This window comes from Benincasa hispida, chromosome 5, assembly GCF_027475165.1.
Source record: "Benincasa hispida cultivar pf3 chromosome 5, pf3_genome.v1.1, whole genome shotgun sequence".
Classification (NCBI taxonomy): Eukaryota; Viridiplantae; Streptophyta; class Magnoliopsida; order Cucurbitales; family Cucurbitaceae; genus Benincasa; species Benincasa hispida.
This window is the reverse complement of record NC_143482.1, coordinates 3773389-3799678: the sequence shown is the minus strand read 5'-3', so window position 1 is coordinate 3799678 and position 26290 is coordinate 3773389. Positions and strand designations below refer to the sequence as shown.

The window sequence follows — 26290 nt, the reverse complement described above, 5'->3', positions numbered from 1 at the left end:
GAGCGACGGCATGGTGCGGCTTCGCATCTGGGAGGTTGGCTGGGTGAGCGAATGGATGGTCGGGTAGGGGGCAACTTCCGGCGCAGCGATTGGGGTAGAACAGCGGGTCACCCGGCTGGGCTATTTGGCGAGTGGAACGTTGGGTGGCGCGGCTGAGACACGAGGAGGGACGGCGGTGCTGGGTCACGAGGGAACGCAGCTTGGCTAGGTCATGGGCGAACGCGACTTGCAAGCGAGGGTTCGACTGCGAGATAGAGATGGAATCGGGGGGTGGGGGGTGGCATAAGGGAGAAGGAGATGGGTGAGGGGGATAAGAAGAAAAAGAAAATATAAATATAAAATAAAAACTTTATTTTATTCTATTATATTTTATCTTATGTTATTTTATTTCTTCCCTTCAACACTTATTCTTTTTCCTTTTTTTTTTTCTCCAATAACTTCCAATTCAAAACTCAGCCACTCTTTCCCAAAATGACTTCAATTTTCGACAATAACTTCAAAATTAAATTCAAATGACAAAAGTCCAAATTTCACAATTTTCTCTGATTAAACATTAAATTGAAACATCCCTTTATTAGTAATTACAACTTGGTAATCCAATTAAATTTTCAAAATTCTAAAAATGCCCTTTAATACGAGAAATTACCGAAAGTACAATAGGAACAAAAAATTGGGACGTTATAGTTTGCTTAAACAGAAATACTCTTTAATTTTTAATATAAATAAGGTGTTTATTTCCAAGAATGGAGTATATGTTTGTTTTGCAAATCTCGAAGATAATCTTTATGTGTTAAGACCGTTAGCAACTAAAGCTCTCCTTAATACTAAACTGTTTAAAATTGCAATAACTAAGAATAAAAGACAAAAAAGTTTCTCCTAAAGAAAATGCCCATCTTTGGCACCTAAGATTGGGACATATAAATCTCAATAGGATTGAGAGATTGGTCAAGAATAGACTTCTAAGTGAGTTAGAAAAAAAATTCTTTACCTGTATGTGAGTCATGCTTTGAAGGCAAAATGACTAAAAGATCTTTTACTGGAAAAGTTTACAGGACCAAAGAACCCTTAGAACTTGTACATTCAGACCCCTTTGGTCCGACGAATGTTAAGGCAAGAGAAGGGTTTGAATACTTCATCACTTTTATTGATGATTATTCTAGATATGAGTATGTTTATTTAATGCAACATGAGTCTGAAGCCCTTGAAAAGTTCAAGAAGTACAAGGCTGAAGTTGAAAATGCATTAAATAAAACAATTAAAACATTTCGATTTGATTGAGGTGGAGAGTATGTGGATTTAAAATTCCAAGACTATTTGATAGAACATGGAATTGTATCCCAACTCTCAGTATCTGGTACACCTCAATAGAATGATGTATCGAAAAAGAGAAATCGAACCCTGTTGGACATGGTTTGGTTTATGATGAGTTATGCTTCCTTACTAGACTTGTTTTGGGGTTATATAGTACAAACTACAGGTTACATTTTGAATTGCGATCCATCCAAAAATGTTACTAGAAAACCTTTGGAATTATGAAATGGTCATAAAGGTAGTTTACTTCATTTCAGGATCTGGGGTTACCCAACACATGTGCTTGAGGTAAATCCTAAGAAATTGAAACCTCGTTCAAAATTGTGCCTATTTTTAGGTTACACTAAAGGAACGAGAGGTGGTTACTTTTATGATTCTAAAGATAATAAAATGTGTGTGTCAAAAAATGCTACTTTTTTATAAGAGAACCACATAAGGGAGCATAAATCCTGCAGTAAGATAGTTAAATGAACTTTCCAGTGAAACTACTGAACCTTCAACAAGAGTTATTGAAGAGCCCAATATCTCAACAAGAGTATCTGAAGTTGGTTCATCTAGTAAGTTAAATCCACCTCAAACATTGATGGAGCCTCGATGTAATGAGAGGGTTGCGAACCTGCCTATTCTTTATAAGGATTTAACAAAAACCCTAACTATCGTAGCTAATGGAGATGTTGAGAATCCATTGTCTTACAAGAAGACAATGAAGGATGTTGACAAAGATGAATAGATTAAAGTTATGAATCTTGAAATGGAGTCTATGTACTTCAATTTGAGTTGGGATCTTGTAGATCAACCTAATAGGGTTAAACCTATAGGTTGCAAATGGATCTATGAGAAAATGGGATGCTGATGGGAAGGTGCAAATCTTAAAGGCTAAACTTGTGACAAAAGGGTTATACCCAAGTAAGGGAGTCGACTATGAGAAGACTTTCTCACCTATTGCCATGTTGAAGTCTATCTGGATACTCCTATCCATTGCTTCATATTATGTCTATGAGATTTGGTAAATAGACGTCAAGATTGCTTTTCTAAATGGTAATCTTGAGGAGCCCATATATATGCAACAGCCTGAGGGATTCATAATCCAAGGTTAAGAGCAAAAGGTTTACAGGCTTACTCGGTATATTTATGGATTGAAATAAGCTTTTCAATCTTGGAATATAAGATTTGATACTGCGATTAAATCTTATGGCTTTGATCAGAATGTTAACGTGTTTTGAGTTTACAAGAGAATCATCAATAGTTCAGTAGCTTTTCTTGTGTTGTATATAGAAAATATCCTACTTATTGGGAATGATGTAGGTCTACTGAGTGAAATTAAAAATTGGCTAGCAACACAATTCCAAATGAAAGATTTGGAGAGGCGTAGTTTGTTCTGAGCATTTAGATCTTTAGAGATCGAAAGAACAAGTCGTTAGACCTGTCTCAAGCATCATACATTTACAAGATACTTGTCAAGTTTTCGATGCAGAACTTTAAGAAAGGCTTGCTCCTTTTCAGGCATGGAGTTATTTTGTCTAAGAAACGTTGTCCTAAGATACCTCAAGAGGTTGAGAAAATGAGACGGATCCCCTTTACATTGACTGTTTGTAGCTTGATGTATGAGATGTTATGTACTAGAGCTGACATTTGCTATGCGGTAGGGATAGTCAGTAGATATCAGTCTAATCAAGGATTTGATCACTGGACCGCCGTTAAGAACATCCTTAAGTATCTTCGGAGAACGAGAGACTACATGCTCGTGTATGGTTCTAAGGATTTGATACTTACAAGATACATGGACTTTAATTTCTAGAGTGATAAGGATTCTAGGAAATTCACATCGGGATCAGTGTTCACTTTTAACGGATGAGTTGTAGTCTAGAGGAGTACAAAGTAGAGGTGCATTGTTGACTCCACTATAGAGGTTGAGTATGTAGCAGTTTGTGAAGCTGATCTGGAAGTGATTCCAAACATGTCAAAGCTCATCATCCTTTATTGAATAATAGTGGTGTTGTGGCTAATTCCCGAGAGCCTAAGAATCACAAACGCGGAAAGCATATAGAGTGGAAGTATCATCTCATTCGAGAGATTGTGCATCAAGGGGACGTGATCATCACGCATATAGCTTCGGTGCACAACGTTGCTGATCCATTTACAAAGGCCCTCACAGTTAAGGTGTTTGAGGGTCACCTGCAGAGTATGAATCTACGAGACATGCCATATCTAGTCTAGGACAAGTAGAAGATTTTGTACTGGGCGTGTATTATGTCGTTTCTTATTTGTGTACTTTTATATTAGTATGACTTTTATGATGTACACCCCACTATATTTAGAACAAGTGAGAGATTGTTGGGGTTGATGCCCTAATTCTCGTAGGTCTTGTAGTTGTAATTGTAATGTACAAAAAAATTATTTATTTAATAAAATCTAAGGAATTTTATTCGACATTTAGTAGCATTAACCCACAAAACCAATAAACTAATATCCGAGGTTATCTTTGTAGCTTAAATATGTATATAGAGACATACAGGTGGATCATGTTTAAGTGATAACCTAAATGGTCTGTAGTAGATGGATAAGGCTGAGTACCTTATCCTAGTGACACTTCGAATACGACACACTTTGTAGATGTTACAATTGTTGTAAAGTGCTACAAATTATCTGGTCATGATCATTCATATAGAGTCATATGAGCGGAGGTGTTTTATACAAAGGGGTTTGTATAAGACCGGACCACGAAATGAATAGTCTCATTATATAACATCGTTAATAATAGAGACTTACATTTCACCAGGATGACCATAGTGACATGACCTGGATCATATGTGAGTTGTGAACTCCTGCCTATAAAGGCAGTTCTTTGATTTGTATGAGTGAGAGTGACTAGATCGCTGACTCAATAAGCCTACCATTTTTTAGATTCCTTAGATTGGGGAGCTGGGAACACATCTACACAAGATGGAATTCACTCTTTCCCTAATTTTGGGGTAAGTAGATAAATTGCTCCCTTAAGGGCTGACTTCAGGGCTTTAACAATGTGGCGTCACACCCTCTCTTGGCCCGAGAAGGGTTTGGTCATAGTTGGACTATGACTTATTATTCATTAGAGAGATCAGTGGTACTTAAGAAGTTTGATGCAACTACAGAGACAAAATGGTAATTTTGGCCTAGCTATACTTACGAGCAATTTGTGAAGGGTCATCGCGTTGTTGATCGGTTATATCAATGGACACATAAATATATTTGTAGTGCGAAGAGTACAGGTGTCAGTCTTTAGTGGAGTGATCGGCAGTTAATGAATGTTGAGTAATTTAATTAAACGAGTTTAATTAATTATTCAAGTACCATTAGAGCTTCAATCCATAGGTCCATAAGGTCCCGTTTGTTATTCAACTGGGATTATTGAGAATCAATTATATATGTTGTAACTAATTTAAATTAATTATATGTGATATAATTAATATAATGTATTTGATACATTATAATATAGAGTTTATTTGAGAGGAAATAAATATTTGAATATGATTCAAATATTAATTATATGAATTGGATTCATATAATTAAATTTAATATAAATTTGATTTATATTAGATTATTGAAAGAATTACAAACTATAAGTTATATTATATTTGATATAATATAAACTATAGGTTCTATATTATATTTGATATAATATATAGTCCATTACATATTATATATTATATAATAAAATGTTTATTATATTATATAATATTGTTTTGTTATTTTTATATATATATATATATTTGAATATTAATTGAGGAGAGAGTTATGTAACTCTCTCCCTTTAATTCTCTCGTATCTTTATCATGGGAGGTTACTACAAAGAAATGAGTCTTCTTCTTCATTGGTTCTCTGGTTTTTCAGATTAATGGATACATAATCCTTCCTAGAAAAACCCAATCTGCAAAACCCACACCTTTTGCATATTCTCACCTTATCCTAAGGAGAATATCGAGGGTGATTTTGTGGTGGTGACCACATTAGTTTGTTGGTTTTGTTTCTTTGTTCACGAGATCGTGATAGTTTATGAAGAAGAGGAATTATGTGAAGATTGTTTCTTCAAGAGGTTAGATTTTAAACCCTAATTCCTTCTCTTTAATTTTGAGGCATGTTGATTTTTTTTTTTTAAAATGCATGATTAGCTTTGGTAACTTTATTTTTCTGTGCAATTAAGAATTGGGATCGATCCCTGCTTCCACATCAAACTTCATCGTACCCTTCAGAGGCCTCATTGTTCAAGACCCGGTACCAGTTATTAAGAGAGTAATTTATCTACTTTCCCAAGTAATGGGAAGGAATGAATTCCATCTTGTGTAGTTGTGTTCCCAGCTCCCTAATCAGACAAATTCCCAAAGTAGTAGGCTTATTGAGTCGACTATCATGGCCACTCTCACCCATACAGATCAAATGACCGTCGTCATAAACAGGAGTTCACAACTCACTAAGGATTAAGGTCAAGTCTCCTATAGCCATCCTAGTGAAATATTAGTTTTTTCAAGTAACGACGTTATAAAAAAAAACTAATTATTTTGTGGTCCGGTCTATGTATAAACTCCTTAATACAGGATACCCCCATTTACATGTCTCTACATGAATAATATGGTTCATATTGTTTATAGCACTTACATCTCATGTAACAATTACAAGGTGGGATGTATCTGCAATGTTACCAAGATAAGACACCCAACCTTCATCCATTTACTATAGACCTTTTAGATTATTACTTGAACATGAACTACGTGTATGTCAACCACATACTGTTTAAGTGATATCATATAACCTTGGATCTTAGTTTATTAGATTGAATTAATGTTGTGTAAATGTCAAATAAAATATCTCTGATTTTATTAGATAAACAATTTGTGGTTAACAAAACTACAAACCATGAGATACACTAGATTTAGGACATGAATCTCAACAGGATGCAATTACACTGAGATATTTAATTGATGACTATGTATGAATGTTCGGACATGCATCATGGATGTCGTTATAGCATATTTATATTGATCTCTTGATAATAACATTTATATGAAAATCCTAGAAGAATTTAATAATTCCGAAACATATAAATCAAGTTCTCGAGAATTGTATTCAATAAAGTTATAGAGATCACTATATGGATTGAAACAATTAGGACGAATGTGGTACAATCGCCCTAATGGATATTTTTTGAGAGAATGATATCAGAATAATCCAACATGTCCATGTGTTTTTTATAAAGAAACCACAGTCAGGATTTGCTATTATAACTGTGTATGTTGATGACTTTGGAACTCCTGAAGAGCTTTCAAAGGCAATCGAATATCTTAGGAAGAAATTTGAAATGAAAGATCTCGAAAAAAAACAAAACATTTTTCTTGGCTTGCAAATTGGGCATTTAGCAAATGAGATATTTGTTCATTAGTCAACTTATATAGGGAAAATTTTGAAAATGTTTTATATGGACAAAGCACATTCATTAAACATTCCAATGGAAGTTTGTTCATTGGACATAAAGAAAGATATATTCTAAGAAATGATAATTAAGAACTACTTGGTCCTGAAGTGCCATATCTTAGTGCAATTGGTGCACTTTTGTATCTTGCTAATAATATAAGACCATATATTGCATTTTCAGTAAATTCATTAGCTAGATATGGTTTTCCTCTAACAAAAAGACATTGGAATGAAATTAAGCATATACTCTGTTATCTTTGAGGAACGATCGATATGAGTTTGTTTTATTTAAATAAATCAAATTTTGATATAATTGGTTATGTAGTTTTTGAATATTTATCTGATCATCACAAAGCTAGATCTCAAACAAGTTATCTATTCATATGTGGAGGAACTGCTATATCATGGCTATCGGTGAAACAAACCATAATAGCTATTTCCTCCAATCATGCTAAAATCCTTGTAATTCATTAGGCTAGTAGAGAATGTTATGACCAAGATCAACGACTCAACACATCCGTGAAACATGCGGTTTGTCTTCTAGTAAAAGTCTTCCAATGATATTATACGAAGACAACACGATATGTATAACCCAAATCATAGAAGGATGTATTAAAGGAGATAGAACAAAGCATATTTCATCAAAACTTTTCTACACTCATGATCTTGAAGAAAATGACAACATTACTATACAACAAATTTGTTTGAATGATAATCTGACAAACTTATCAATTGCATTACCTACCACAATATTGAAATGTGATGACTCAGATATCTCAAATGATGCTTCCATTAGAGGGAACAAATATATTGCATTCTCTTAAAAACATTAGATTATATGAAATATGTACTATTTTCCTTCACTAGGATTTTTTTCTAGTAAGGTTTTAGCAAAACATATTTCATATATCATAGTATCTAAGGAGAAGTATTATAAATATTATAAAATAGATGTAATATAGATGTCAATGCTTAGTGTCCAAAGACTATTGTCATTCTCCCATTACCTCATGTGGTGGCCATGTGTCGACCATGTGTCATATAACCCATGCTTAATGTCCAAATGTACAATATCCTAGTTGCCAAAATTCCTATAAATAGTGGTCATTTGTGGACTTTGTAGAGATGCACATATTGATGGGAAAATTAAAAGAAAGTGTTGGAGATTTTTTTAGAAAATTTTTTATTTCCATAAATTTCTATATTTCATATTTTGTTATTTTTGTTATTTGATTATTATATTATAATTTCTCTCGTGATACGTCGCTTTGCTCACAACTTTACAAACTTTCCTTTTTCTTTTTCTTTTTTTTTTTTTTTTTTTTTTTTTTTTTTTGCAAATATAAAAATGTTGACATTAGAGCAAAAACAAAATTTTTTTAAAGAAACAAACGGAAACAAATTTTATAAACATAAAAGCCTGGGACATAAGACATAAAATTGTATGATAAACCATGGTTAGAAATAGACATATAGAATTAATTCGATTCTAAATTTTGTTTACAAAATTATGTTTGCGTGTACCTTGCATATAATTAAAAATAATTTATTTTGGTACTTTTAAAATTTTATAACAAGGCAACTAAGTCTGAATAATATTTATTTATTATATTTATAAAAAAATTATATACAATTAAATAATATTTTTAAACTTTGAATTAAAATTTAAACATTCTATAGGGTCTTCCAAAGAACATTCTATATGTGTAGCACATATTACTTACTAGTAAAAAGAAAATTGTTAAGTCAAAATGAACATAGTTCAATTAATATAGTGTTTGTATCTTCAAACTTAAATTCATAACATTCTATATAATATTTTGTTCTCTTATTCACTAAGTTATACTCGAACTCATGCTAACATTGAGAACTAAGACACTTTTAAAATAAGGGAAAATGAACATTATAACCGAGACCAACAATATTCCTAATAAATCATATGCTAGTCACATCTCTTAGAATCCCTTCCAATGAATTATTTGTTGAGGTTGGTCTATTGTGACAATAATTGTATGAAGTTAGATGAAGTTAAACATTTTCCTTTAGCCATACAAAAAAAAAAAAAAAAAAAAACATAAAGATTTAAATATCGAACTGCACGATATAACTGAAATAAATAAAATTTCATTATCTACCCGCACCAAAAACTTTGAAACAACCTTATTTCACGAAAGTCAATCGAAACACAGTTCAAACGTTAATTAAATTGATATTATGATATTGTTCTCAACAAAATAAATGTTAAATATATCATTTGGGTCCCTCTACTTTTGAGGTTTTAACTTCTTTCACTATACTTTAGCTAAAGGGACTCATATGGGAAAAACCTAAAGTTAGAAACATCCGTACACCCCAAACTTGCATCAAATCTATGAACAATCTCAACTTTTCCAGTTTCAATATCGCAACAAATCACAACCTCCGTCGTGTTCAAGTAAATTCTTTCCGAATCCCTTCCTTGAAACCCCACAATCCCGATAAATTTCCGCCGATCCGCCGCCGCAGCAGTTGCACACAAGGTGTTTGCGTTAATGCCAACAAGAGTTTCAACGCTCAATCTACACTTCAAACCCCACGAACAATCTCTATCCTGAAGAACCCTAATCTCAACAAACTCCCCATCGGTCGACGCCATCAGCAGCCTCCCACCGGTGACGGCGAGGCAGCGAGACAACGCATTCCGGCGATACTCTGTTTCTTCAGTAGGAAATTCCATTTCAAAAAACTCATTTCTAAGCAAATCAAAAGCGTAAATAAAGGAATCAAATTCCAACCAGTAGAACACTCCGTTTAAGACAGCCGCTGATGGTCCTTCAAACGGCAAAAACAACGAGTCGATCACCAAATCAAAACACAACCGCCGCCATTCCCCTGTTTCTGAAGTGAAAATCTCCATTGGTCTGATCCCAAAATTCACAAATCGAAGGATGGTGAAAGCAACAGAATTGTGGGAGTGGAAGCCGATTTTGACGGCGGCGATGAGATTGGTGGGTTTGGGGATGGGAATGAGTTGATTGGTGGAAGGATTGAAAACGGAGTAATGGATGATGGGGTTTTGATTGGGTTTGCCGCAGAGAAGAAGGCCATTGCTGGAGGCGAGAAGACGGAGATTGGGGAAATGGGTTTTGTTTAGAGAAGTGGGAGATGAAGGGAAGAAGTGAATGGGAACGCCATTTTTGGGGATGTGGGAGCTCTGAAAGAAGAAGCCGTGGCGGATTGGAGGGGAAAGAGGAGTGTGAAGGAGAGATTTGGTGGAAATGAAGGATTGCCAGAGCTTAGAGACGCAGTTGGCAACGGCGAGTGATCTTAGAGAGAAGTGTTGAAGAATTTCGATTGTTATGTCATCTGTTAAGGGATTGTTATGCTCCTCCGCCATGGATTCTTCCTGTATAAGAAACGAAGCCTTCTTTAAATAAAAATGAGGGAATAATACTTTTTTTTGTCTACTTTTCATTTGATTTTGAAAAAAAAAAAAAAAAAAAAATTAACACACAAAACGCGGGAAAATTGCACAAAAAACTCTATTTTACAAGGCCCAAGATGGCCTAGTTTTTGAAAAAAAAATTGTCAAGTGCCCCTTGCTTATGTGAAGTTACGAAATATCCTTTCCTGAATTATTTTCTTTTTCCTCTTTTTCTCCGGCGTTGCCTTGTCCTTTTTTTTTTTTTTTTTTTAATCTTCCTCTACGCTGCTTTGTCTTCTTCTCTGACATGATGAGTCCAAATGAGTAGCACCGATGCGACCAACTTCAGTGAGTCAAAGAGCGAGAAAGATCAAGCTCAAGAGTGATCGAGATCGACAAAGAACGAGAGAAATCGAGACCGAGAGAGAGCAAGAGACCTAGAGAGAGTAGTGATTTATGAGCGAAAAAAGAAGGAAGAGAGCAAGATGCTTTTCCGCAAGCGCGTGAATATATTTTTGTAATTTCATCTGAATTCGACATCAGCAAAAGGTCATTTGACATTTTTTTTAAAAAAAAAAATGGATCGTTTGACATTTTTTTCCAGTTTTTGGATCATTTGTATAAATTTTCCAAACAACAACCCATCAACATGTGTTAATTTTTGTTCTTGAAAATGATTTTTTATTTTTTCCCTATATGTATGAAAAATATACTCTATGGTATTAAGTGTGTCATTATCTTTTTGGGAATGAGCCCCTAAATATTAAAATATTCCAATTTCATTAAGATTGAAATCAAACTCAAAATTTAATAATTGAAATTGTAACATTATGAAACTCTAGAGACCAAATGGGGAAAAAAATTATTGTAGGGATCTTTTAAACCTACTTTTAAAAACTTAAGAACCAATAAGGTATATATTAAAAAACTAGGACCAAATACTATTATATTTTGAAGACTTAGGGGACTTTTGAGTCAAAGACTATGCTCAGATTATAATAATCATACTTGCTATTATACATATTATTTTATAGTCCTTAATTAGTTACGGTCAACACTATTTGAAAACCTTCATTTGCTACATTATTTATTATTTTCTTCTCAAATTAATATAATTTACACCTTAAATACATACTATTATTGTTAGATTATATAATTAAATTTGTCTTTATCCACTAGTTTAAGTTTTTGGGTCAATAGGTGATTTAAGATGCTATCCGAGCAAGTAGTCCAAAAAAGTTCTATGTTCAAGCCCCTAAATTTGCCTCTATCCACTAGCTTAAACAAATAATATGTGCCCCAAATTCAAACTATTATAACGCAACTATAATAACCTAAAACTACAATAATAACTTCTCGCTACGTGCGTTCATGGGTTGGGTTAGGTTGAAAGACTTTTTAAACCCAACCCAATTGTTTGGGCTGTTGGGTTGATTCAAGTTAATCGGATCATTTATTTAAAATTTTGTTATAAAAGAAGAAAAATGTAAATATTTAAAAATTTAATTTAATTATTTTCATATATTGAATTAAGATTAACAACTCAATTTCAATTTATATAGTGAAAATTTTGTTTATAGAGTGCAAAAAAACTACTTTTTAAGAGTTGTTGAACAATAAACTATTCAAAAAATATTGAAATTAAATAAAATTAAAATAAATATATGTATAAATAATTGTGTTATAAGTAATAAAGAAAATATATATTTTAAAGTTAATAATTGGTTTGGGTTATATTAAGTGAATTCATAAACCAACTCAATCCATAAAATTTTCATTTATTTGAACCCAATCTCGTTGATAATCCAACTCAAACCATATGAGTTGGATTGGATTGATCGATTTTTTTTTTTAGATAATCAAGTTTTTTGAACACCCTACCGTTTTCATCTCAACCGTCTGCTTAAAAGATTATAAAATTTAAGGTATAAATCGATAATTGTATTAAATTTGTGCGTCTACTAAACACATGAATAGGTGACTTCCCAACTGAACACAACTTTCTTTTGTTTTACTTAGAAAAAAAAATACTTTTGTAATGCTAACCAAATCTAAAACAGCAATTAAATTCTGAAAAAGAAAATATAATCAGCAAATCTTTTCGAAAACCTAAAAAACAAAAAAGGGAAAAAAAAAACATTAACAATCGGTTCGTTAAGCCCTAGGGAAAGCTACGACGAAAATTCAAACACCGTCGTTTTGGCTAACCGAAAAAAGGAAAAGAAAAAAGAAATTACAGTATGATTCAATTATTTTTCTACCTTCACTTTCTAATAATAAAATAAAATGTCTGTATCAATTTAAATCTGAACAAGATTTAAATTGATACATCATTAGTTTAGTTGATACAACTTCTGAAGTTGGGGGCAATATTTTGGCTAAAATAAAAATTAAAGAAACAAAGAAGGGGAAGTAATTATCTAATCTAGAATTAGAAATTGTTCTTACTCTGAGACGACGGTGGTTCTGATTGGCAACTGTAACTCCAGCGAAAAACAACGACGGAGATGGTGGAGGAGACGCCGATAGTTGCCTGAAGCTTCGCCGGCGAATAATAATGGTTTAAAGGATGTGTCCTTATTTGCAATGGGCCAACGGAGGGTGTTCCATATATATATATATAAAGTATGAAGTTATTATTATTATTATTATTATTTTAGAAAAGATAATTTTGTCTCAAGATTTTAGTATTTTAAAAGGTTTATCTTTTGTTCTCAGGTTTTAAAACGTTATATTTTCTTGTTTTGTTTTAATAAATACTCCCATTCAATTGTTAATGTTAATATATCTTTAAAAAATTGTTGATGTTAAATGTATACTAATTAATTTAAATAATTAAATTAATTATAATTTAATTAGGTTCTACTAATTTTCTGTTGCTTAATTTAAGGCTAAAATACTATTATGATGTTTATATTTTAAAGTTGGTTCAATTTCAATCATTGTATTTATAATTGTCCAACTTTTATCTTTGTACTTTTATTAAATCTTAAATTTAGTTTCAATGCTAGTTTTGATAATATATTCCTATGTTTTATTTTCTTGCATGAAAATTTGATATATTAGGATTAGGGTAAATTAAGATATTATGATCAAATCCTTAATTGGTTAGAATTGGGATTGGTTTTTATGATTGATTAGAATTAAAATTAGTTTATTTAATTTATTATGATTAAGATTAATTTCTTTGATTAATTAGAATTCGAAGCAGTTTTCTTTCTGATTGTCTATTATTATTATTTAATTAATTTTGAGAGACTAAATTTAAGATTTATTGAAAGTACAAAGATTAAAATTGAACAATTGAAAATATTGGGACCAAAATTGAATAAACTTCAAAGTGTATTGATCAAAATAGTATTTTAATATAAAATTAATTATATATTTTCACAAACTAATTATAATATAATTAGGTTCGACTAATTTTTTTCGAATAAAAAGGAAAAAAAAAAAAACATGAACACGCCACGACGTCGTTTAAGACCTCACCGATTGATGAATCGAAAGAAAGCCAAATTTCTCGCCGGTAAATACTTCCAACTCACAAAAATTGGAGAAAATGCCGACGGGCTCCGGCCCCGTCTTTGCCGCCACCAACTCCCCCGCTCCCCCGCGTTATCCACCACCGGCGACTTCAACAAAAAAGCCGGCCAGATGCCACGTCATCACCAGAATGTCCCGTAACCAAAGCCCATCGAGCGGCCCAAAATCTCCAACCTCATCATCATCATCATCATCATCATCATCTTCTTCTCTCTTAGCCTCAATCACCAATCTCTTATGGGGCCCTTCTCTCCCGCCTGGGCTCCTCGTAGCCACCGCCCGGACCGCCTGGGAAACCACGTGGCAGCTCATGATGGGCCAGCTCGCCCCCTCCGATACCTCCGGTGGCTACACAAGACCCATTTCCCAATTTCGCGCCACCAAAATTTCCACAAACAATCTCCATCTCTACGTTGGCCTTCCATGTCCATGGGCTCACCGGACGTTGATCGTCCGAGCCCTAAAAGGCCTCGAAAACGCCGTACCAGTCTCCATCGCGGGTCCTGGGTCCGACGGATCGTGGGAATTCCGGGAGAATCCAACGGCTGAAAATGAAACCCTAAACCCGGGATTGGATAAGGCAAATAGGTGTAAAACTTTGAAAGAAGTTTACAGAATGAAACGAGGAGGCTACAATGGAAGATCTACTGTGCCAATGCTGTGGGATGTAGAGAAGAGGGAGGTGATTTGCAATGAAAGTTCTGATATAATTCAGATTTTCAATTCGGGTCTCAATGGATTGGCTGAGAATCCAGATTTGGATCTCTCACCGCCATTGTTGAAAAGGAAGATTGAAGAATGGAATAGCATTATATATCCTAATGTCAACAATGGAGTTTATAGGTAATGATTCAAATGCTCTGTAACTCTTTCTTGTGATGTTGCTAAAGTCCCGTTTGATCCATTGGTAACCATCTGGTTCTTTTAATTAAAATAACCGTGGGATGATGGATCGAATCTCATGTCGAACTAAGTTCTTTTAATCGACGATAATCATTTGTTTTCGAAATTAAAAATGGAACAACATTATATATCCTAATGTCAACAATGGAGTTTATATGTAAAGATTCAATTGCTTTGTAATTCTTTCTTGTGATGTTGAAGGGGCCGTGTTCATTAGATAACTATTGGGTTTATGGTTCTTTATTTAGAAAATTAATTATATAAATTATATTAAGAAAATTAATTATATAACCTTTCAAGGGGATTGCAAAATCAAAGTGAAATCCTGAAAACTAACCTAAGTTCTTTTCAAAAATTTGTATTTGTTTTTGGAGATTTACAAAGAGTGGAAATGTTTATGCAAGAAATATGAAAATCTTGTATAAGGAATCGTGAGAAAACAAACACAATTTTGGAAAAACCAAAAACTAAAATTTTGTTTGGTAATCATTTGGTTTTTGACTTTTGATTTTGAAACTTAAGTATATTTCCTCTCTATTCCTTACAATGACTTCATCTTTCATTGAGTAAATGAGTTCAATTTTTAACCAAATTTAAAAAAAAAAAAAAAAAAAGTTCTTGAAAACTACTGTTTTTAGTTTTCAAATATTGACATAGTTTTTGAAAATATAGGTAGAAAATATATAAGAAAACAAGAAATTTCGATGTGGAATGGGTATTTATAAGCCTAATATTCAAAAACAAAAAATAATAAAAAATCAAATGGTTATTAAATGGAAATTTATTACCAAATGGACCTACAGTAACTTGTGTAGTTGTTTTGTAATGTCTGCTACGTATCAACTGAAATTAGATTGAACTGAAAATATCACTAGTTGGTTTCTCTTATACCTTTACTGGCAAGTTTGATTTGGATTCTAACTTTACTGGTAAGTTCATGAGGAATGAGTTGGTGACTTAGTTTTTATATTCGAAGTTGTACGTCCAATTAATAATCATTTGGGCTTCGTTTGTTTCGGTTTTTTAATTTTTAAAAATTAAGTTTATAAAAACCAAAATTTTCTTTGTTGTGTTATATACTTTTGACTAATATTTAAAAAAAAACTAAGTTAAGTTTTGAAAACTAAGAAAAAATAATTTTCAAAAAACATGTTTTTGTTTCTAGAATTTAACTAAGAATTTAGGTTTTTTTTTTTTTAAATATAGGTTTCTTTATTTTGTTACCTACCTCCATGAATGTTTTCAAAATCCTAGCCTTTATAGTTTTTTAAAAACTTATTTTTGTTTTTGCTTTACAGCTTTGAATTCAAATAGATTAGAAAGGTGAAAATCACTATAAAGAAATTGAGAAAACCAACACCATTTTCAAAAACTTAAAACCAGAGCCAAATGATCTATCAAACAGGCATTTATAACAAAATGCTAGAAATGAAATTATATTTATATAGGTCCATTACTTGTTGCCTTTCACTTGGTAAAAAATCACTATCAATCACAATCCTTAGATTGGTTTGTTTTTTTTTTCATAGTTGTTCTTGATGTGAATAAATAAGAATGTTATTGGGGTGTTATTAGAGTATTAAGGAGGTGGTTGTGGGATTTGGTTATAAATAGAGGGGGTTGGGAGGAAGGAAGTTGGACATCGATTTAGTTGGTTTATGGCTTGAGTGATGTCACGAGAGGGAAGGTCCAAACCTTGAAACACATGTTTTATCCTTTAAGTTTTTTGCCTTTTATATTTCAATATCATTTTAGTTTTGTTTGGGTTTTATCAAGATGTTTGTTGTATAATGTTGCACCATTTGCAGATGTGGGTTTGCTCAGAGTCAAAAAGCATACGACAAAGCTGTCGATGAGCTATTTTCAACTCTCGACGTGTTAGATGACCATTTGGGACGGTCACGATACTTGTGTGGTGAAAGTTTGACTCTGGCTGATGTTTGCTTGTTTACAACATTGATTCGGTTTGATCTGGTGTATAATGTTCTGTTTAAATGCACCAAGAAGAAGCTACTTGAGTATGATAATCTTCATGGATACATGAGAGACATTTATCAGGTAATATGTTCTTTAAATCCTGCAACTAATTTTCATTGAACTAACTACTTAAAGCTATCCCTTGTATATGATTCATACTGGGGTTTGTGAATCAACTGGATACCCAAACTCGCCCACAATGGACGAGCAATGTATAGACTAAACGATTATAGGTAGCGGTTCAATCTAGGATTCGGAATCAATGGTAGTTTAGTATTAATAATAGGTGGTATTCCATCAAAGGCTCTAATTCTACATATAAAGTAAGGACCTGAGTTCATCCAAATAGTTCAGAAAATGACAGCTATCAAAAGAAAGGCCTAAACCCATTATAGCCATAGCTTCAGCTTGCCCAAATGATGTTAAGCAGTCTATATCCAAGTGCTATGGCTAATGATCCGAGGGCACACTTGCAACTAGTCAAATCCTGCTTTCATCGAGCAGTTGTTTAATTTTATTTATTTATTTTTTTTTTTTATTTTTATTTTTGGGATAAGAAACGATTTCATGGAATAAATGAAATATCCCAGGCTAAAAAAAAAAAACAAAAAAACTGAATTTGTAATTGGAGAAAAGAAACTATGGCTCTTGAAGACCAGTATATCTTTACACCAAAAGAAAAGGTAATGGCGAACTCTAAAACTTCCTTCGATGATGATTTGTCTTTGTCTCGGAAAATTCTTGGATTTTTTTCTTCCCAAACCATCCACGAAATCAACGAGATCATACAAGTCCAAATATGCTCTTTGTTGGCTTTGAAAGGGTGGTCTAGGGTTGACATAGATTTGATTTCTTTTTTACTCACAAACACAGGATAAGTTCCTGATTCCATTTAATATCTTTTACAAAATATTTGAAGTCTTGTTGGCAGTTTTCTTGACCTTTACCATTTTCCTGTTTACTACACTTCATTCTCCTTAAAGTTAAAGCTTTGATCTCATATATAACAGATCCTGATACTGTCTCTTTCCATTTCTACTGACACTTCTTCGTCGATTCGAGTTTAGCAACTCGAGGCGCTTGTATCTATTAGGTTCTTAACTTCTATCATCCCTAATCAGTGTGTACTTTCACCAGATTCCAAAGGTTTCAGCAACTTGCAACTTTACAGCAATAATGGATGGCTATTACAAAACATTATTTCCACTAAACCCAGGGAATATTCGACCAACCATTCCTGCCAGTTGTTATCATGAAGCACTCTCAGTACCTTCCAAAAGAGGCTCACTGCCATTCTTAGACAGAAGCAAGCAGGTTTCAGTTTGACAGAGGTAAGTCAACTAAACATTTTAGTTGAGGATTCATCAATTTGTGTTTGGATAATGTCTCATTTCCCAGATAAATAGAACCTCTATAATGGGACAATTGTCTGTGTTTGCAAGTAATAAAGAAATCAAATGTATTCAAAGGGCTTGTATAGAACTTATCTATAATGTATGGCAATCGAGTATTAATAAGATTATGTAAAAGAAATAACATCTTGAATTGAGTTGTGTCAAACAAGTGTTAGGAGAAGTGTTCATTCATATGATTTTAAGCCTCCATGAAGTTAAACTCATAAAGATTTAAAAAATATTTAACCAGAACTTAACTTCCAATATATATAATAAATAACCAAACCTTCATTGAAATTTTTTTTGTTAGAATTCAAAGGTGAAAATCAAGGAACATCCACAAAAGAGGAGACCAACCAAGAAATTAATAAGATTACAAATAACTCTCCTCCATATTTAAAGAGAGAACTAACAGAATTTCTAATTACGAAAACTCCTTTCATAAATTGCAGTCTACCATGACATCATGGGCAAAGTTTCCACATTACATCAGTTTAATCCTATCTCACTATTAAATTCAGCTCTCAAAGCTTGAAGTGCTAAATTTCAGAACCTATATTGCTAATAATGTTCACCTCCAATTTGAAGCGACAAACATGAATAAATTGTAGTCTAGGACATTATGGGTTTAATGGTAATAGTAGAACGAATAGAAAAAATGGAAAGAATTGTGCGTGAAAAATTTCCACATTACCTGAGTTTTTATCCTATCTCACTGGTTAGGGGTATTCTGTTCAATGTCCTCGTCTATAATGTATGGCAATCGAGTATTAGATATCCGATCAATGACAGCATTCATGTGCCAACTCATTGCTTCAATTACTCGATCAACTTCCATATTTTTGAGCTCCCGACGTAAGTATATGGTCACGAATGATGCCTCGGACTGTAGTCCTCCCGGTCCAGCAGGCATTACAGCAAAACCAGAAGGTCGCAAAAACAAACTATTCCTACAAAACCTCGGTAGGAGAGCGATGTGAACATCCGCTTCTGTCATTTGTGATGATAGGACGAAGGAGCAATATTCATTCTCTGTAGACTCTTGTAGGAAAAATTTATGGCCCTATCACGTTAAAGGAACATAACATTGAAGTACAAAAGTTTTGGGCAAGGATCTGGTAAAGAAGTATATGTAAAGAGAAGTACCATAAAATCCTCATCATCTCCTGTTTCTATTTTCACACTTAAAGAAGTACAAGAACTTTCATCTGTTGTCAAAAACGCAGCTGCCAGCTTGAGCTGTGCTTGTGATTTTATGCTTGTCCACTGTATGTGATCATGTATGTAAGCACTTTTTTCGAATGGCACAGAATGAGAGTTAGCAAATATATAGGTTAAATTATAAGATCAGTTCCTAAACTTTGAAGTTTGTATCTATTTGATTTTGGATTTTTAAGTGTCTAAAAGATCTCTACTTTTATTTGTGCCTATTGTCCAACCGGTTTCTAAGGATTTGTTTCATAGGTAATCTAAAAACATAAATTTAAAAACAAGGAGATTCAATGAAAATAGAGTTGCATTTTAATCTTTCATATATGCATATTCAAATTATAGTTACTAAATATTAGGTTGAATATAAACTACTGCTAATTAATTTATGAACTTGTTTTATGTTAAAAAATTTGTATAATAATCCATTTGTAATATAATAATATTATATTAAATATTTTAATTTAACAAAAAATAATCGAATTTATAATATGAAATATTGTATTTATTAATGTTTTAATCTTTTTTAGTATAATCCGATATTTTAAAATTTTAAATTCAAAATCTGAGTACACTTAAAACATAAACATATTATTTTCAGAATTTGGACTATTTAGATCACAAAATCTATATGCGGTTTTCAAAAATAAAATTAAAACGGTCTACCAAACGCATCTTTGTTGAACTTAGTGAAAATGAAAACATAAAACAAAATCTAAGTTGTCTACCAAACTTGTAATAAATTAAAAAAATTGTAATATTGATTGATATGCTAAATATACAATTGAATTCTATTTTTAATACAATTCTAAACTTTTAATTTCGTTTTATAATTTTGAAAGTGAAAGAGACTAAATTAGACACAAGCATCTGAATTTAGGGAACTAAAACTCGGAGCCAAGTAAGGAGGCTACCTGAAATGTCGCATTATCTATGTCTAGAAATGTTAACAGTCTGGTGGGGGTTTCAGCAATACGTACGGTACTTGTGGCAATAAAATCATTGCGATAGCCAATGGAACTTGCTTTCACGTCTCTCAAAATCCTTATTTTATCATCAGAAAACAAATCGCATGTTCTTTCTGTTGGAAAAGGATTAACTGTTTCTAGAAAGAATTTCCTCAGCTTGTCCCCAATTGTCAACAAGTCAGGTATATCTGTTATTGCATTAATAAAAATACAATCAAATAGCTTGAGAATTTTAGTGCAAAAGACACTAATAAGATAATATGCAGATGCTTTATAAGGCTATTCTAAACTAATTCTAATCTTTTGTTTCCAATATGTAGTCTGCGCTCATCTTTTTGTAGTCTCTCTCATCATATGATTGGACGACTCAGTTGGATTACAAAAAATGAGCACAACTCATGCAAGTATTTTTCATTTGGAAAACAAGAGACCATACCAATGCATTCATCGAACATCTCTGTAGTCAATATCTTGCTATGTCTACGTTTCAAATTTTGTGATATGATGCTGATCCATTGTCTTGCAGTTAAATGAAAGTTTGGAGTGAATGTTGAGGACATATTTTTAGGGATATCAATCTTCTGCACTTCTGCATTTTCAATCCATATAACCTGTAAAAAAAGAAACAAAAATATCAAGCAGATTAACTGAATTTGGAGTTTAAGTTTTATTCCTTTTGGCTTTACTCGAGTTTTGTATGAAAAACTCAATCCGTCCTTATCATCACTTTTCAGTTATTTAAAGGTTAAATTATAAGTTTGGTTTTAGAAGCTTGAGAGTTTGTGTCTATTTAGTAAGAATGTTTAATGGGTTCATGGACTACTAAGAGCCGCCTATTTGGTTTTAGAACTTTAAAAATTGTCTAATAGATTCTTACACTTTCAATTTTGGGTCTAGTAAATCCTCAACTTATTTGATGTTTTCTAAAAGTTTACACATATACGAGAAAAAAATTAAAAGTTAATGGTTCAATTAGACATAAAATTCAAATTTACATATGATAGATCAAAATAATTTATTATTATTTATTAATATGTAAGGTACCTATAAGACGTGTTTAATGGTCAATGATCTATTTGATTCAGGAGTCTATTAGATTCTTTCAAAATTTCAGAGAGATCAAGTGAACAAATCTTGGATTTTAGAGACTGAACTTTTAATTTAACTATTCTTTTATAAAAATCTATATCAACTTCAAAGTACGACTCGTTACATCAGACTCTAAATAGATGTATATATATATATATATATATCTAAACAAACATAAAAGTTGTGTGATAATACTCTAAAACTACTCATGGATGTGTATAGCTTAACTATAACTAACACATACTTTTTTCTTGAAATAGTTCAAATTCTTACATGCCACCGTTTTTTTAAGTTTCTTTTTTTCCAAAAAAAGGACGATTACTGCTAGATGGTGATTTTCTGTAAACAAACCTCAGACAGAAGACCACACGGCCGAATTATCACTCCTGAAGGCCTCCGCTTGTATTCAATTTTCTGTGTAGAATCAGCTGTCGTATTCTCGAAATAATCAGTTGACACATCGAAAATTGCGTATGTATCTTCCACGTCCATGACCGTTGTCTTAAATCTCAAGAAGCGAGTGCTCCATCTCGGCAGGAATTCAGCTGGCAGTCTAAACTGGGCATTGAGCTATCATTTGGTAAAGTTAATATTTATATATTTCTGTGTTATCTTGTCCTGAGTTTAAAAAGGAAAAAAGGGATTCAGCAGGTTGGTTACCAATATAACTTCCCAAGAAGAATAACCCGTTGACCAGAATTTTTTCAAAGGAGTGAGAACATCATTGTTATCATCTGATCCAGAACAAATTATGTTGGAAAACATCGAAGCCCATCGCTCCTATAACATGTCAACTTAAATTTAAGTCTAGCAGTGAGATTTAACATGATATAAGTCTTAATTTTGAAAATTTCCAAGCCTGCAAGAGAAACAAATAGAAAAAATTGAAATCCAATGTCAGGTTGAGGATGATAGCTCACCCCATCCATCATTAGTGAGATCAGCAAACGTGAAGAAATAGGAAGGATTGCACTCTGGACGGAACATTCAACCGTAGATCCATGAGGTGGTGGAGTGTGGAACATCTCTTGTAAATCCTCTACTGAACCTAGTGGTGGAGGATCGAAAATCCAAGGCTTTGCTTTTATAGCTATTTCCATGAATTCCTTGTAAGCGGCTCTCATTATATTATTTATCCTTTGCACTTCTAGGAAGTCGAGTTGATCATTGTAAAAAATGTCCACCGAGCACGAATGCTGCAATGTTGATTTTGTTAATAGTTCGCATAATAGCATGTTTGGTAGTGGTTTCAAAGGATTAAAATCACTTTTACCATCTTCAAAATCAATCTCAAACATGCCTTAGTCATTTGAAATAAAGTAAATGTTTAGTCTTTCACTTTTAAAGATGCCATATTTGAGAGTGGTTGTTTAGATCATGAAAAACTGATTTCATTTCCAACATGCCGTTACTTCAAGAAACAAGTCTAGAATAGCAAATAATAACCGTTCGGTAGTAGAAGTAAAACATATATTAGAGTTATCGGATGAAACCTCATCAGGGCCATCTTTTTCTGGATCAGACTGTTCTTCATGATCAGATTCCTTTTCCATGGATGGTTCGTGCATCAATTCCTCAGTCTTGGGTAACTCAGTTTCCGTCTCAGGCAACATTTCTGATCCCTGATTTTCACTAAGATCCTCCAGCCTTGGGGTTGTCTGACTTGAAAAGGAAAAGATTATAGCATCATCAACTAATGTGACATAGTTCCTTCACTCATAATTTGGATCAAAACTATGAGAAAACTATTGATTGGATAACATATTTCCTAATCATCCATCTGTAAAACCAAATAAAAATTTAGTGAAGTGCATTTTTTAAAGGTTAAAATCACTGTTGTGACTTTCAATATTACTTTGAAATAAATTTTCAATCCTTCAAAATCAATTTTGATTTTTAGAAAATTACATTTAAAAGTGTAAAACCAAACATGCAAGAACAAAGGCCTCTAACAAAGGGTGTTTTGCCCATTTTAGTGTCGCTCGCAAACATGTCCAAAGGCCTCCAACAAAAAACGCTTTGAATCTCAAGTCATTCACAATTGTGATTTCTCATACACTGCCCAAGGGTGATTCCAGGACAAAAAAGGCTAATGAAGTCATTGCAATAAGCCATGTCCAAGCTCTTAATTTTGAACCTCTTAAAAGATCAGCACTAATGCCGTTTCTTTCATGATTATTCGATTCCTCCCTCTGTAAAGTAGTATAAAAGGGAAAGAAACCTGGATCTTACCTTCTTTGTGAAAAATCACAAGAAGTTCTATGATTTCTTCACTGCATACACTACCTTTCCAATCCCCATTTCAGAAATTACAGTGTATTGCATACTCTGGAAGCACCTTTCTCAAATCAGCATCAACAATGGACTGCCCAAATATTTCCTGGCAAGGAAGTCAAACATACCACAATAAAATATATATTAACTTCAGACATACCAATAATTTCTTTTGCTCATAAATATATATCATCGCTATATCTTGATGGAGGCCTGTTCATAATTTATATCAGAGTTTGATGGCTTACAATTCAAAACTAACATGCTCCTCAGAAAATAGTATAATTTATGAAAAGATGGCAATCAACAGAAACATGACATAATATTCAAGAAGTATCAGATGTGTATAATTTTACGCACCTTTGTATCTACATTGAAGGACATACTAATTTCTTACAAGTCAGGACTCTTGAAGAAGAAAGAGACATGCCCATTATATATATATACCTAAATCTTTCTCACCATTTTAGATAAATAGAACAAGAAAAAAAAATCGTGCAACAGATGAAAATGGAAGTCGAAATCTCCATACAGCAGAACTTTTATACTTAAAACATCGTTGATTTAGGTCAAAATTTCACCAGAACCTACAAAATTTTTACGTCCGTCGTCTTTCTAATTTACATTTTCCTTTTCTTTTCTTAAACAAGATTTCGTGCATTGATTCTCAGCATAATCGATCAATGTACTAAAAACAATCCGGAAATCGAACTGATCGAAACAAAGAATAGAGCAGATTAAAATGTGGGCTCTTACAGCGAAAAATTGTCACAAGGAGACAGGGAAATCGAAATTCCATTAGACGCTTCAAGAAATCAAGAACAGAAGAGGATATAATTACAGTCTAGAGGATTTCGAAGACTCTTCGATCACCATCAGAGTGATCACTTTGAGCTTTACGAGACCTTTAATGGCAGAAGACGAAATGGAGACTGAGAGAGATGGAAGAAGGGAGAGGGAAAATTGTCAAATGACGTCCGTTTATAAAGTTTTGGGGAACATTTTTTTCTTTTCTTTTTTCCCGATAAAATAGTCAATGAATTGATTTTTTTTTAATTTAAAAAATTTCACAAGATTTTTATAATATTATAAAACATTTTACATAAGTTTCTTGTTTAAATTATATTCATAACAGTAACAATTTATTTCTTTTTAAAAGAAATCCTCAAATAATCTAATTCAAAAGTAGAATACTGTTTAGATTTTTTTTGTATTTAATTATAAAACTACCTTTTATATATATATATAAAAGGTGGGAAATCTAATCTTGAATTTGAGCTTGTTTAGTACAAGTAAGAGTTTGTCATAAAAGTTTTACGGTCTTAATTTAAGAAAATATCGATCAAAATATATGGTGATGGATATTTCTGAAAAAATTATAAAAAGATTTAGAAAATAAATTTAAATTAACAAATTAACATTTTGTGATTTTTAAACAAGTCAACATGTCTATTATTTATATTTATTCATATTAGTGACATTTTGTTGTTTATTTTTTACCCTTCATATATTTTTTATATTCACCCTTCACGTCGTCGAACTCATGCAAACATGAAAATATTGACATGTTGACAAAATTTTAATATATGAGTAGCACTAGTTGACAACCTCCTAGTATATTTTGATAATAATGAGTAAAATATATTAGGGTGAGCATCGTCGTGCGGGGTCGGCATTAACAAGGCGGTCGGGTTCGATTTAAGACAGTCTGGTCCGGTTCGGTTCTATTTTTTCTTTTTTCATTCCTTTTCTATTTCTTAATATTTTTCTTAGTTTAAGGCAGTCCGATTCTTCTTTTATTTCTTTTATACATTTAGATATTTTATAATAAAAATATATAATATTTATATTATATAATATAATATATATTTAAGAAAAATATATGATATTAGTATATCGGTCGGGTTCAATTTAATTGTCGATCGGGTTAGTCGTTTTTTAGCTGAATTTTTACAAAATCGACCCGACTGGATTTTTGAAAAAACCGTCCTCCTAAAAGAATCAAATTCTTTGTGGAAGCGTGTGAACGCCATGCATTTGGAGTTCAATTTTAAAAACATGAAATACGGAGAAATTAAATAGAACAAATAAGTTAAGCATGCTAGTGAAAAGGAGAAAAGAGAACGTGAAGAACTTACCATTGAATAATCCTCTTCACGGTAATTCCTCTCTAAACCACGAACAAGATCTCCCTCCGAACTCTATGTACAACAATTCTTCCTTTGAACAAGATAGTGAAATGACAAACTTCCTTTGACACAACCATTTGAAGCCTTTTCTATTCTCAATACAAGAGATGAAGACGTATGACTCTTTTAGTGTTCTTGGAAGTAGGGACATGCATGGAGAATTGAGAGATTGAGAGAATTCCTTGTTGATCTTCACGTTCGGTCAAAAGTCCTGGAGGGGATGGGAGTTACTCAAACTCTTATCCACATGAAGAATAACTTCTCTATAGTGGGGAATTATTAATTTTATAATATAACATACTATAAAAATGTTATATTATAACAAACTTTATAATATAGATGATCAATTAAACAAACTAATTAATAAATTATATTATATGTTTTTAGTTCTCATTAAAATGCACATCTCTCATGTAACGTATAGTTTCAATATGAATCATATTCATATTTAACCTATAGTATTTATATGAATAATATTCAAATATTATAAAAGTATTATAAATCATATTTATAATTAACTATAATGTATCCATCTACATTATACTAATTTGAATTCTTATTCAAATATTTATCTCTCTTATTAAT

General features: G+C 32.5%; 3 protein-coding genes across 6 annotated transcripts; 1 reads left to right on the top strand and 2 right to left on the bottom strand.

Moving 5' to 3' along the window:
• Positions 1 to 8863: 8863 nt before the first annotated feature.
• Positions 8864 to 12747, bottom strand: LOC120078377 (putative F-box protein At1g32420). Its single transcript, XM_039032643.2, has 2 exons — positions 12608 to 12747; positions 8864 to 10141 (listed from the first exon to the last, which is right to left on the bottom strand). The coding sequence occupies exon 2, from the start codon at positions 10130 to 10132 to the stop codon at positions 9059 to 9061; it is 1074 nt and encodes a 357-aa protein (XP_038888571.1). The 5' UTR covers positions 10133 to 10141; positions 12608 to 12747; the 3' UTR covers positions 8864 to 9058.
• An 879-nt stretch (positions 12748 to 13626) lies between these two features.
• On the top strand, positions 13627 to 19396 carry LOC120078125 (Glutathione S-transferase family protein). Of its 2 annotated transcripts, XM_039032345.2 has the most exons (4): positions 13666 to 14545; positions 16414 to 16663; positions 17720 to 17913; positions 18700 to 19396. In XM_039032345.2, exons 1-3 carry the CDS (start codon positions 13719 to 13721, stop codon positions 17906 to 17908), a joined length of 1266 nt encoding a protein of 421 aa, XP_038888273.1. In that variant the 5' UTR covers positions 13666 to 13718; the 3' UTR covers positions 17909 to 17913; positions 18700 to 19396. The 2 variants fall into 2 exon arrangements, with proteins under 2 accessions (XP_038888272.1, XP_038888273.1); XM_039032344.2 differs by lacking the exon at positions 18700 to 19396 and having other exon boundaries at positions 13627 to 14545; positions 17720 to 18127.
• LOC120078026 (homeobox-leucine zipper protein ROC2-like) lies at positions 18331 to 24516 on the bottom strand. Of its 3 annotated transcripts, none has more exons than XM_039032200.2 (10): positions 24273 to 24516; positions 23475 to 23622; positions 22736 to 22900; positions 22163 to 22438; positions 21903 to 22022; positions 21594 to 21812; positions 20590 to 20764; positions 20100 to 20341; positions 19123 to 19242; positions 18331 to 19039 (listed from the first exon to the last, which is right to left on the bottom strand). In XM_039032200.2, the coding sequence occupies exons 3-10, from the start codon at positions 22853 to 22855 to the stop codon at positions 18689 to 18691; spliced, it is 1623 nt and encodes a 540-aa protein (XP_038888128.1). In that variant the 5' UTR covers positions 22856 to 22900; positions 23475 to 23622; positions 24273 to 24516; the 3' UTR covers positions 18331 to 18688. The 3 variants fall into 3 exon arrangements, with proteins under 3 accessions (XP_038888128.1, XP_090170227.1, XP_090170228.1); XM_090314101.1 differs by having other exon boundaries at positions 22736 to 22904; positions 24273 to 24471; XM_090314102.1 differs by having other exon boundaries at positions 18599 to 19039; positions 20166 to 20341; positions 22736 to 22904; positions 24273 to 24470.
• Positions 24517 to 26290: the final 1774 nt, after the last annotated feature.